The sequence below is a fragment of the Lethenteron reissneri genome, chromosome 19, assembly GCF_015708825.2.
Source record: "Lethenteron reissneri isolate LAM-NWPU_2019-01 chromosome 19, ASM1570882v1, whole genome shotgun sequence".
Classification (NCBI taxonomy): Eukaryota; Metazoa; Chordata; class Hyperoartia; order Petromyzontiformes; family Petromyzontidae; genus Lethenteron; species Lethenteron reissneri.
In genome coordinates this window covers 866,842-879,335 of record NC_083797.1, presented here as the reverse complement: position 1 = coordinate 879,335, position 12,494 = coordinate 866,842, and the positions used below count along the sequence as shown (strand labels likewise).

Below are 12,494 nucleotides of genomic sequence, written 5' to 3'. Positions count from 1 at the left end.
GGCTGCACGCCTCCCCCTCCTCCCTACTGGCAGACTTAATGCCCGCTGACAAGCCAGGTGCCGAGTCAAGCCTTGTGCCGAACAGGGGCAGCTGCCACTCGGGGTGCCCCCTTGCCAAGCGCTCTGAGACGGCCCCGAGTAACAGGAGGTGGGTTACTATAGCGACGATTGTACCCGTGGCTACACCACCACAACCAGCACGGGGAGTAGAGCCAAGGGTGGAGGAATGTGGGGGGGGGGGGGGGGAGCAAGGAGAGGGAGAGAGTGGGGGGGGTCAGCGGAAGAGCAGAGAAACGGAAGCACCGAGGGGTCCAGGAGAGACGATGAGAGGGAGCAGGGAGAGGCTGCGCCAGGGCCTCGACGCTGCTGCTGCTGCTGCACAGAGCGGCGTCTGTTCTCACAGTGGGCGTGGGGAGGAGAGGGAGGGGTTCAGCGTGGGGGTGGGCCACCCGTGAGTAAGCCGGGCTCCCACGAGTCCGAGATGTTTCACTCACAGATCAACGTGCAGCTTCACTTCATTTGCTCTTGGGAGAGTCGTTGCATCGCGGGACTCGTGAGGGATGGAGAGAAGAGGATGAGGAGGAGGTGGAGGATGGGAGTCGGACGGGAGGAGCAGGAAGAGGGGAGGAGGAGTGATAGGACGAGGGGAGCAGGAAGGCGGAAAGAGTAGAAGGAGAGGAGGGGGTGAATGTTGTATTTGACGCTGAAGCGAGCTGACAAGGACTGCCATGCCCGGCTGTGTTGCTGGCACGCGCGGGGATTGTTTATGGAGGTGGATTGTGAGACGTGAGCTCCGCGTGGACCGCGGGACAATTGGCCCGGAGATATTTTTTGTATTTTTATTTACTACCAAAAAAACAATGCCGGGTTTTTTGTTTGATTCGTGACCGCGGCTTCTGGTGAATTATTGAGCCTCGTTCGGGGTGACGCTCGCCCCGCGGTCAAGGCACCCTTCTGCTGGTCCATGCCACGTGGCATTTCACGAAAAAAGACAAAGGTTCCCCGTATAGCCTACAGCAGACTATTGGGGCAAGTGCTGTTAGCGAGTGATACCTATGAAGGCCGGCACAACGCACAAAGTGCTGGGGAGGTCAGCACCACGCCCGGCCGCCTTTGTCTCCCCACTGCTGGTGCTTCATAGACATGGCGCCTCAGGGTCATTTACACCTGAGGCCACCTCAGGGGAGGTCCAGGAAATCGTCACTGGTGTATCCTCCACGCACTCTCCTACCTCTCCCCGCTCACCATCATCATCACCATCATCACCAACCAATCACCATCATCACCAACCGATCACCATCATCACCATCATCACCATCATCACCAACCAATCACCATCATCACCAACCGATCACCATCATCACCAACCGATCACCATCATCACCATCACCACCATCCAATCACCATCATCACCAACCGATCACCATCCAATCACCATCACCACCATCCAATCACCATCACCACCAACCGATCACCATCCAATCACCATCATCACCATCATCACCAACCAATCACTATCATCACCAACCAATCACCATCATCACCATCATCACCATCATCACCAACCGATCACCATCATCACCAACCGATCACCATCATCACCAACCGATCACCATCATCACCAACCAATCACCATCATCACCATCGTCACCAACCGATCACCATCATCACCAACCGATCACCATCATCACCATCATCACCAACCAATCACCATCATCACCAACCAATCACCATCATCACCATCATCACCAACCAATCACCATCATCACCAACCGATCACCATCATCACCAACCGATCACCATCATCACCAACCGATCACCATCATCACCATCACCACCATCCAATCACCATCACCACCAACCGATCACCATCCAATCACCATCACCACCATCCAATCACCATCACCACCAACCGATCACCATCCAATCACCATCATCACCAACCGATCACCATCATCACCATCCAGGGGTCGGCGGCTTGCGGCTCCGGAGCTCTTCAAGGACGGCTCCGAGACGTCCATTTATTTATTTATTTATCAAGGACCACCGTCCCGCATTCACCAGCATTGCGGTTTTTGAAACATCGAGTTTATTACAGAATTAGAATAAAACGGCTCTTCGAGTTATTTCGGGTTGCTACCCCTGTAATTAACCAATAATCATCAGCAACCAACCAGCCATCAGCTGACCTTAACCTTAACGATGTGCACCACGACCACGTGACGTCAGCGCAGGTGATGCCTCTGCTCCGAGTGGAACAGGTGAGCGCCGAGGCGAGGAGGGGGTCCAACGGGGACCAATGCTGCCCCCCCCCGCCCGCACCCCTCCCCCTACCTCGACACCGGTACCCCTCAATTACAGCGGTCGCCATGGCAACGTGGTTTCTGTGACAACCAGGGAGATGGGTTAAAGTGGCTCTGTGTCCATAGCAACGGTTGCCATGGGAAACGAAATCGCCGCCGATACGCCGCCGTCTCTTGACTGCGAGAGAGAGAGAGCGAGAGTAAGACGCGCGAGAGAGAGAGAGAACATGCAGTTATGAGCTTCCCGTCGGAGGCCGTTGGACTGCGAGAAGGGCTGCGTGCAGAACGAGAGAGCGAGAGAGTGAGCGAGAGGGGGGGGGGGGTTACATAAAGCAAAGTAAAAAAAAATTATGAAATGATGAACGAAGCAAAGTGCCGACTACACCGAGCATCTTCTTGTTTCCACTGATCGTAAAAAAGAGAGAGAGAGAGCATGGAGAGAGAGAGGGCATGGAGAGAGAGAAAACATGGAGAGAGACAAAGAGAGAGTGCACAGAGACGGCCATATCACAAGTCTCTGCAAGAGAGACCTGGGTTGGTTTTTTTCGGTAAAGTCACGAAAAAAACCCCCAAAGAGTATGTGGATCCTTACAGTCACGAAAACTTCAAATCTAGAATTGAGATCTGGGTTGTTGCTGTGGCAGCCAGCTGTGTGGGGGGCCTGCCCGGATCAATAACCACATCATCAAAAACGTCACGGCGATAGCCAGCCTTGAGCGAGTGGCGGAAATTCCACATTCCTATGGCGAGGGCCGAGTCAATGTGTAGAACAACCACGCTTGACTTTCTCACGAAGGTGGCACTTATTTGCATCGATCCCGGTGGGAGGGAGATGATGGGCCGACTCAGCATTTATTCAAGTAAAGGCTGACTGCTGATGAGACGCTGAATGTCAAAACCGGTCCAGAGTGTTCACGCGTCATCTCGTGTTGTGCCCGGGACCCCCCCCCCTCCTCGTGGTGACCTCCTCCTCGTGGTGACCTCCTCCTCGTGGTGACCTCCTCCTCGTGGTGACCTCCTCCTCGTGGTGACCTCCTCCTCCTGGTAACCTCCTCGTGGTGACCTCCTCCTCGTGGTGTCCTCCTCCTCCTGGTAACCTCCTCCTCCTGGTAACCTCCTCGTGGTGACCTCCTCCTCGTGGTGACCTCCTCCTCCTGGTAACCTCCTCCTCCTGGTAACCTCCTCGTGGTGACCTCCTCCTCGTGGTGACCTCCTCCTCCTGGTGACCTCCTCGTGGTGACCTCCTCCTCCTGGTAACCTCCTCGTGGTGACCTCCTCCTCGTGGTGACCTCCTCCTCGTGGTGACCTCCTCCTCCTGGTAACCTCCTCGTGGTGACCTCCTCCTCGTGGTGTCCTCCTCCTCCTGGTAACCTCCTCCTCCTGGTAACCTCCTCGTGGTGACCTCCTCCTCGTGGTGACCTCCTCCTCCTGGTAACCTCCTCCTCCTGGTGTCCTCCTCGTGGTGACCTCCTCCTCGTGGTGACCTCCTCCTCCTGGTGACCTCCTCCTGGTGACCTCCTCGTAGTGACCTCGTGCTCGTTCGCCGCAAAGTGGCGGGGAGCGCCCCGGGGCCACTGGCAGCGAGCGCCGCCTGGTGGCGCAGAGCGGCACTGCGGGCTGACAAAGGCAAAGGCCCCCCTTGTAGCCTTCAGCAGACCTTTGGGGCAAGTGCTGTTAGCGAGTAGCACCTCGTGAAGGCCGGCACCGTGGCACACGAGGGGGTAGCCAGCAAACCACGCCCGGCCACCTTTGTCTCCCCAGCGGGGCTGCTGTTGATGCGCCGTACCACAGGTTCAGCGCCCGCTTCAGGTATTCGTCACTGCTCTGTCGGCCGTGAGCGCCCTGGCCCCATCGAGCGCACCCCCCACGTGAAGCACTTTGTGGCTTGAAATGTTAACTTACATTTGTCTGAAACAAACGAGACGCACAGGGGACGCGGCGCGATGCCGACACCAAGGGAGAGGTGCATGATGACACAATGCACGCGTGACAAAGCAGCAGCCACACAGACACACGCAGACACACACACAGACACACGAGACACGCAGACACACACACAGACACACACACAGACACACAGACAGACGCACACACACAGACACACGCAGACACACACACGAGACACACACGAGACACGGCGCTCTCGAACCTTGGCACGGGAGCGGCGCCCTGGAGTCGTCAACAATCACCGAATCGTGGGACGAGGAATTGTTCCTGCGGCTGGGAAAACGACAAGCGGTGTGAACCGGTAACCGTTTTAACATTCGGTTATAGGTCCTGAAAGTCAGGAACCTCCGGTAACCGATTCCAGTCGCATTTTAGCAACGAATGCTCGCGCCGACACGTGGCTCCGTTCCCCAGTTCAAAGGTTAAATGCGTTGTGTTTACATCTCGAGAAATGTCGACGTGTGCGGCTATGATACTCAACTAAACTATATCTTTTTGACCAGATAAGGCCCACCGACCTATGCAGTACTTTGTCAGAGGCGACCTGGCTATCATAGCTCCACGAAGTGGCTTATCGCGTGAGCGAACTTATAGCGGCCAAATACTCGAAACGCGCGTTTCGAAATGCGGAGGGAAAACCCGGAGGACCCGAAGAAAAATCCACGCGAACACGTAGAGAGAGACACGCAAATTACACAGCAGGCATCGTCAGGGTCTGGATCAAACCCACGACCTCCTGTATACCAGGCGAGGTAGTTGACATCGCCTAGCCACCGCAGCGCAGACAGATTACAACTTGCAAGGCGCCGCTGCTGCACGCTGCTGCTGCACGGTGCACGCTGCTGCTGCACGGTGCACGCTGCTGCTGCACAGTGCACGCTGCTGCACGGTGCACGCTGCTGCTGCACGGTGTTGCTGCTGCACGCTGCTGCTGCACGGTGCACGGTGTTGGCTCCCTCTTGTCGAGAGAGAGAGAGGTCGACTCGAAGGCTCGCGGAACCACAGACGAGCGGCATGGCAGCAGCCGTGTGGTGAGCCGACGCCAACAATTGCCCAAGCTCTGCGGTCCTCGATATATATCAGTATCTTTATCGTCAGAGTCTGTACTTATACTGGAGGACTCCGATGAGCTTTACGGCTCTTTTCTTTTTGTTTACAGATGTCCCAGTCAGTCAACCTCATGACACCTGGGTCTGCTCCGTGACCTCCTCTGCCAGGCGGCCTTCGACACTTCACGTGGCCTCAAGGGGCACCGAGCGTGGCACAGGCGCCGTGGTGACGTCCCCGCCACTTGGTGGTGAAATGTCGCGCACGCGGAAAACAACAAAAAGCCCCACGCGTGGGAAAGTCCGTCGACACCGCCTCCCCCCACACAGCTGACATCTCCTGGCGAGCCCGGGTACGGATTCTCGACGCCCACACGAGGGTAGGAAGCTTCACAATAGTCGCGTGCGGCGATCAATCAGCCCTCGCTGCTGCTGCTGCCTCCACAGCGCTGGGCGTGCGGCGTAGCCACCAGCAGAGCCGTCTCCTCCTCGTGGTGACCTCATCCTGGTGAGACTGCCCCGGGCCCCTCGCTTTACAGGGGGGGGGGGGGGGGTGATCGCTCCGACGTAACGGTGTAAGATGTAATACTTATGGTTTAGTTTGAAGGCGTCGTGAGTTGGAGGGCCACGCAGTGTGATTTGCCCCGGGCCCCGCACCCCCATCACGGACGGCCCTGGCCACCGACGGCTGAGCCCTCCCGGGGGGTTTCCCCCGTCACCTTGCCGGCGATGCAACACACAACACCCCCCCCCCCCCCCCCCCCGAGTCGTTAGGCGTCGATACGCCGCCAGCACGCACGGGCGCCACGCGCCAGGTAAAGCGACATTGGAAATTACTGTCGTCGGTAGAAACTTTATTTTGAAATTCCTAACCCAACTCTTCAGCGAGCAAATAATATGGCAGGCAACCAGCCACTTCCAGTCTGTTTGCGCGGGGGGGTAGTTACAGCGAGTGACTCACCACGGACTCGCGTCGTGGCTTCACCGTCGGTTTAAAAAGAGAACGCGCCGCACATTATCGCGGGGCACGCCTACGCCAGTCCGATTTTCCACCGACTCAGAGTTCAGACTCGAGATATGAATGTTTTACTTGTTAGGTAACAGCAGAGGTGGCATTACTTCTGCGGTTTTCAATTTCACTGTGGCCAATAACAGTGAGCGATATCAATTTGAAATGAGCAGAGGACAACGCATTTAGTCTTATTGGCCATGCAAATAAATCGGTACGGCTAAAGCTTTGCGACACCTTTGATGGTACCAAGTTGTGCGTGGCTCACGGACGCTCCAGTCCTCGTGTTCCACCGCCATCATCACCACTGCCGGCCTCGGCTACGCTCACAGATTAGTCCAGAGCAGAAGTTGGTATGAAGGTGGAAACACTCTCGTAAACTCTGATAGTTACAATGTAGTTGCATGGTTAATAGGGGCGAAATGTATGACAGCCTGCTCAAACGACGATCACATACATGAGCAACTGTTATTGGCTGTACCATCTCACGTGGTACCAACAAAGTGAAATATCTGGTCTGGGCTCATGGCCTACATCTTTCTTTTTCAACTTCGTGCGAGCCACCCTCTCCTCCCTCCAGTGGCCGGCTCCAGGCCACGTGCACATCAGCCACCACCGCGACACGCCGCACGAGCCTGGTGATTGGCAAAGACATCGCGTGTGACGTCGGTGGTACACCGGTTGAAATAAACGATCTGCACGTAGCGTCACATTCGGGAGGAGACACGCGTGGACAAACACACGCACACGATATCTTGACTCAACACGCAGTTATTCGCAGTCGATGTTACGATGCATAATTGTTTTTATGTGTTACGCCACCTAACGATCTGTGCCAGTTATTCTTCAACTCACCGGTGAAGATGAAACGACAATAATTCTGTGCGCGTTAAAATGACGTTTGTATGTATGGTGAACGTCTCTCGCACTGTACGTAGTCACCCGTGCTAATCGGAGGTAAGCAGCCAAGCGTGCGAGCATTTGTACACCGCGTGATAATTTAATTTCGTTTGGCCACGTATGGTGGTGGAGGCTCTCACAACGGAAATATGGCCAGATCAATATGGGGGCCAAACACAGAAGAGTAACGAATCGGGACATCTGGAGTTGAATCAGCGGTCATGTGGGGCACGTACACACGTCTTAAACTCATTTAGATTATTGGGTTCGGCAACAAATGGTCTGAACAACTTTCGGTCGGAAGACCCTCGATCACCCGGCGCAGCCATGCAGGTTCAATTGTCACGTGCACAATCACGGTGTATCGCCCACCGCGGTAAGGTTCAGGATAATTGTCACGTGTACTATCACGGTGTATCGCCCACCGGTGTAAGCTGAAGGACAATAGTCACGTGTACAATCACAGTTTCTCGCCCACCGCGGCAAGGTTCAGGACGACTGTCACGTGTACAATCACGGTGTATCGCCCACCGCAATAAGGTTCAGGACGACTGTCACACGAGCATGAGATAGCGGACGTAGTGCAGAAAATTTACTGCAAAAAATATTCAATATCGCACGACATTGTTGTTTCAGAGAGGACATATGTAGACTTTGAAATTGGAAATGTTACCATGGGAATAAAACCAAAATAAAAATCAAGAAATACAAGACAGATTAACTTGTGGAGGCCCAGAAACAGCTCAAATATTCGCTGTTACTGGTCGGGAGCAGGAACTCAACCCGCGTCGCCGGGTTTGTAGCGCAGTGCGCTAATCACTGCGCCTCTGCTCCCCACCACAGCTCCCCACCACACTTACACACAAACATGCTGAAACACACATGCGCAGTGCAATTCACACGGATACACTCTACATTCACAGAATGGCACACAGTGGGTTTAACTGAGATGAATCCATATTCTTGGTTCTTTCGGTAAAGTCACGCAGAAGGGACTATACCGGAAGAACCAAGAAAATGAATCCCTGCAGTCACGAAAGCTTTGAGATGAATCCATTTAGCATTGCGTGTCTATCATAGCGTTGGCTGCGAAAATCTACGTGGCTATGTCAACAAAGGTCTCCGTGAACGCGTATTGGCGCGTTTACCTATCATGCTGGGCTGGTCCCGAGGGCTGGAGTCTGGGGGAACACGTTTTATAATCACATCGCGACACGCACGGACCCACAGATGGGGAGAGGGGGGGCTAGCAGCACCAGGCTTAGCGTGTCAGCCCCCCCCCCGCCCCTTGTGCAAGCACGGCGACAACACACACGCGCGCGGTATGTTGGACACACCTACTGCCGGCTACTGATAGTCGTAATGCGCTGAAGGAAGCAAAATCAAATGTGGCACGCGGAGTTTCAGTTCGGTGGATTATTTTTAAAAGTAAAAACGACGCCGACACTGCTCCACAAGTGTGAGAAGGTGGCAGCAGCGATGGCTCAAAACCATGAGCAAAAACGTGTGCTTGAAATTATAATCAAGGCGCGTAGAGATCATTTAACATTTGAACGAGTATCACCGAGTCTCAAGACCCCTTTTTTCAGTTCCGCCGATTGGCCAGTTCCGCCGACTAGCATGGGACATTACGGGCGCGATGATTATTCCATAAACATAGACTCTTTAAATCTCACGAAACTCTCTGCAATGAATCGGCGCGCGATTAAGACGTGCCTGTGGATTCGTACGTGTTGTATGTCATGGCTTCACACGGCTTCCCCAGCTGCCAGAGCCAGATACCTTCAACATGAGACGTGAAGGTGTCGCGCACGCGGAACAGGGGAAACATTTATATTGTTGACCGATATCGTTAAAAGAAAAAACCCAAGTCAACGAACTGCTCTTATGCCAAGACCTGTTCTGTCCAACACGAGTTTAAAGTTGAATTTATTACACGCTTTACCCCAATTATTATTACTTGTGCTATAATTATCATGATACAGCCATCTTTATTCAAAACTATACAGCTAGTCAGGGAGCAGCATCGGAAGCAGATGCAAGAGAACTACTCCTGAAGTCACAGACCCACACTCCGGGCACTCGTTGTATATGCCTCGCACACAGTGCTTGACGCAGGTCGATCAGACGAATATTTTTAAATCAGAGCGAGGAATCAGTGACATTAACCGATAACGGGATTGTTTTTCGTGCATCCATCCCTTTGTAACAAGGTTGAGACCATGGATTGGTGGACACTCCAGAACCCAGTGTAACGACGGGCAGCTGAATCTGGATGAGAACCCCGGAGATGAGTGGCGCTGCCTTGGCACCTTAAAACCCAGAGCACCCTCGCTCCTTCCGACTTTGTGTCCATTAGAAGAGTGAACTGGCGGCCAAGGCGCTCCGTCCGTCAGAGCGATGCAGTCGCATCAGCAATGCGACGCGACTGGATCGCCACGCAGACGCGTAACTTTGCAAGCTCATTTCACTCGTTTTGATGAAATAAAGAATTCAAACTCGTGCGTTGGCAAGCGCAGGATAACACAGCCTTGGGGATACGTGCCTACGAGACTAAAGATTTTCGATTTTAAATGACTTGCCCCTCCACCCTTGACGAGGCGATACACGATTAAAAAAATTAAAAGATACGCTCACTTCAAACAGCACCACAACCCCGCGCCATTGGGGCGCACTCCATGCAAGACGGCTCGCAGAGCGGCCCACGGGGGGCAAAGGATGGCTGCGATGCGTCGAGAAGAAAACGAGACAAACGTCGGATCCGATCCTTGCGTCGCAGTGCACGCGTCCCACGAGTCGTCGCGGTGCGGCGCTGTGCTTTAAAATTGTCCACACGTCGTCGTGTGTGCCTTGAGTTGTATCCACCGCAGGATGGCCTTCCGACATGGTCATCTTGTAAGTCCCACGACGCCACAGTCCTTATCGCTCGTGTGGGTGAGTCGATGTCATCGCAAGGTGAACACAAGTACGATGCCACACACTGCAACTAAGATGTAAGTTGAAGGCCTTTCTAAAAACGTATTTGCTTTTCCTTTAGTGGTTTGTGGTTATATTTTTGTTGAACCATGATCTCCCTCCGTTTACAAAGTCTGCCTTCGTAAATGGGCGGGAGACCTCGCCAAGAAAAGCACGGAGGATAATTTCACACGGGAGGAATTACGTCTGCAAATTTGACCATTAGAAATACCCAACTCGCAAGCTCGGGTAAAGTCTGGCCAGCCTGTTAATGCGGAGCAAAACATCTCCAACCGCTGATGTGGATCCATGATGTTTCCCAAACCTTGAATCGACCACAGACCTGCCCTGTCGATCTGTACACTTTTCCTCATTAAGTTTTACTTAGCAGGGTCCTGCTACATTGTTTTATTTTATTTTAAGATGTGTTGAGCAAATCACTGTAACGATGATTGTTTATACAATTTGGAGGAAACCGGAGCACCCAGAGAAACCCCACGCGGCACGAGGGGGGCAACACGTCCCCCGGAGAGATGGACAAACAGAGGCCGATGAGTCGGCTTGCTGTACTGCCTTCTCTTGAAACAAACCCGGGTGAAGAAGACCCTGCACTCTCCCCTCCTCCACGGCGCTGGATTCAGGCCACGTGCATGCCCACCGTCGCCAGGCGTTGGTGGCCATGCACACACTGCACACGGGACGGGTCTGATGAGTTTGTCGGGCGTAGTGTGGGGGCAGTAGGGCTGCTGTGGGGGACCCATCGTCAGAGGGACTCTCGCACCGCTCATGAGAGTCAACTCGGCTTGGGCCGAAGGGACAGTTCGTGGTGCGGGGACCGTCTCAGCACCTCCACACCGCTATCGGCGACCCCGGCGCGCAGCGCGGTGCGTTCAGGGTAACGAAGGCGGCGGGGGAGGGGGGCCCATGTGAGGTTCGAAAGCGACTACAACGGCACTCCACTTAAGAGCAAAGGAATCGCAAAATGTCCCCAACACCCACAACGGCGCGCTCAACGAATATCTCGCGAGCGAGCCCAGCCGCCACACTGCATGCCATCGGTCTCCTACAGAAACAATCAGCGCTTCGCCGGATCCGCGCAAACCACGAGGATGCGGCTCGCCAACGCACAGCAGAATCAATCACAGACTCTCCTCTCTCTAACGTGTGACTACGAACTCCAAGCTCTGGCCAATTCGTCGCACTGCCCAATACGTGCAAGGGAAGGTGGCGGGGTGAATGTGTGTGTCTGCAATGCACCAACTTTCAAACACGGCAATTAAATGGCCAAATCACAACTAAGCATCGAACTGTTGCTCTTCAAAGGCCATACGACAGCAGCGGCAGCGAACCACCGACGCGAGGGAAAGAAAGCGCCGTTCGGGACCGTCCGCTCTTCCTCCTCCTGCTCGTCCATCCTCCGCCTCCTCCGCCGCCGCCGCTTTATCTGCTGAGCCAGGTGCTCACCACGGCGGGGTCGGGCGCGCCGCCCGACAGCGCCGAGTCTCCGCACAGGGCGAGGAAGCAGCTGCCCCAGCAGCTGTAGCAGAGCAGGAAGAGCGCCACCAGGAACACGAGGGCGCAGATCGTGCACGGCTTGCGCTCCAGGAAGAAGCTCAACAGGTAGAAGCCCATGAACATCGAGTGGCTGAACCACAGCGCCGGGTTCAGGGGCCTGGGGATGAGCAGCACGGGCAGCAGCCACTGCAGGCAATACATTGTCGCCTGGAGTCCCGCGGCGGGGGAGGAGGCCCTGCGAGGGGCCGGCTCGAGCTTGCGGGAATAGCGGCCACTCGGCCCGGCTGCGTTTCCAGGCAACGCCGAGGCTTCGGGTCGGTGTTAGGCCGCAGCTAGAGTCGGCGGCCCTGGCGCACGGGAGGGTGAGGGGCGGCGCGAGGGGGGCGGGGAGTTAGGCGGTGGTGGCCGGGCGGGCGTCCGACGCGAGAACGGGGCCGAGCGAGCGGGAAGACGGCGCCGAGTGGAATCGGCGGAGTCACTCACCTGAGCGCGGTGCACAACTTGGCGAGGCAAGCTTGGCGGCCCGAGATGACGTGACGTCACGCCCGCGAGGTGGTGACGTCACGTCGGCGGGATGATGACGTCACGATAACCGTTGGAGGGGAAGGGATGATGTCATCACAAGACGTGGCGGCACGCGGAAGGGGGGGGGGCTACGGCGGGCCGCGGGGGACAAAACGCGAACGCGAAAATGCAACAGGAGCCGGAAAAAGTGTCCAGTGTCGGCCAAAGACAAAGATGCCCCGTGTAGCCTGGCAGGACCGTTGGGGGTGGGTGGCCAACAACACGCCCGGCCGCCTTTGTCTCCCCAGTGGCGAT

At 55.3% G+C, this 12,494-nt stretch overlaps 1 protein-coding gene across 1 annotated transcript; it reads right to left on the bottom strand.

The window, feature by feature from the left end:
* Window positions 1-6,133: 6,133 nt before the first annotated feature.
* On the bottom strand, window positions 6,134-12,248 carry BLCAP (BLCAP apoptosis inducing factor). Its single transcript, XM_061554142.1, has 2 exons — window positions 12,159-12,248; window positions 6,134-12,022 (listed from the first exon to the last, which is right to left on the bottom strand). Exon 2 carries the CDS (start codon window positions 11,874-11,876, stop codon window positions 11,601-11,603), a length of 276 nt encoding a protein of 91 aa, XP_061410126.1. The 5' UTR covers window positions 11,877-12,022; window positions 12,159-12,248; the 3' UTR covers window positions 6,134-11,600.
* Between the last annotated feature and the right edge of the window lie 246 nt (window positions 12,249-12,494).

Bases quoted from the DNA above. Each gene is read 5' to 3' on its own strand.
- BLCAP (XM_061554142.1), bottom strand. From the start codon at position 11,876: ATGTATTGCCTGCAGTGGCTGCTGCCCGTGCTGCTCATCCCCAGGCCC.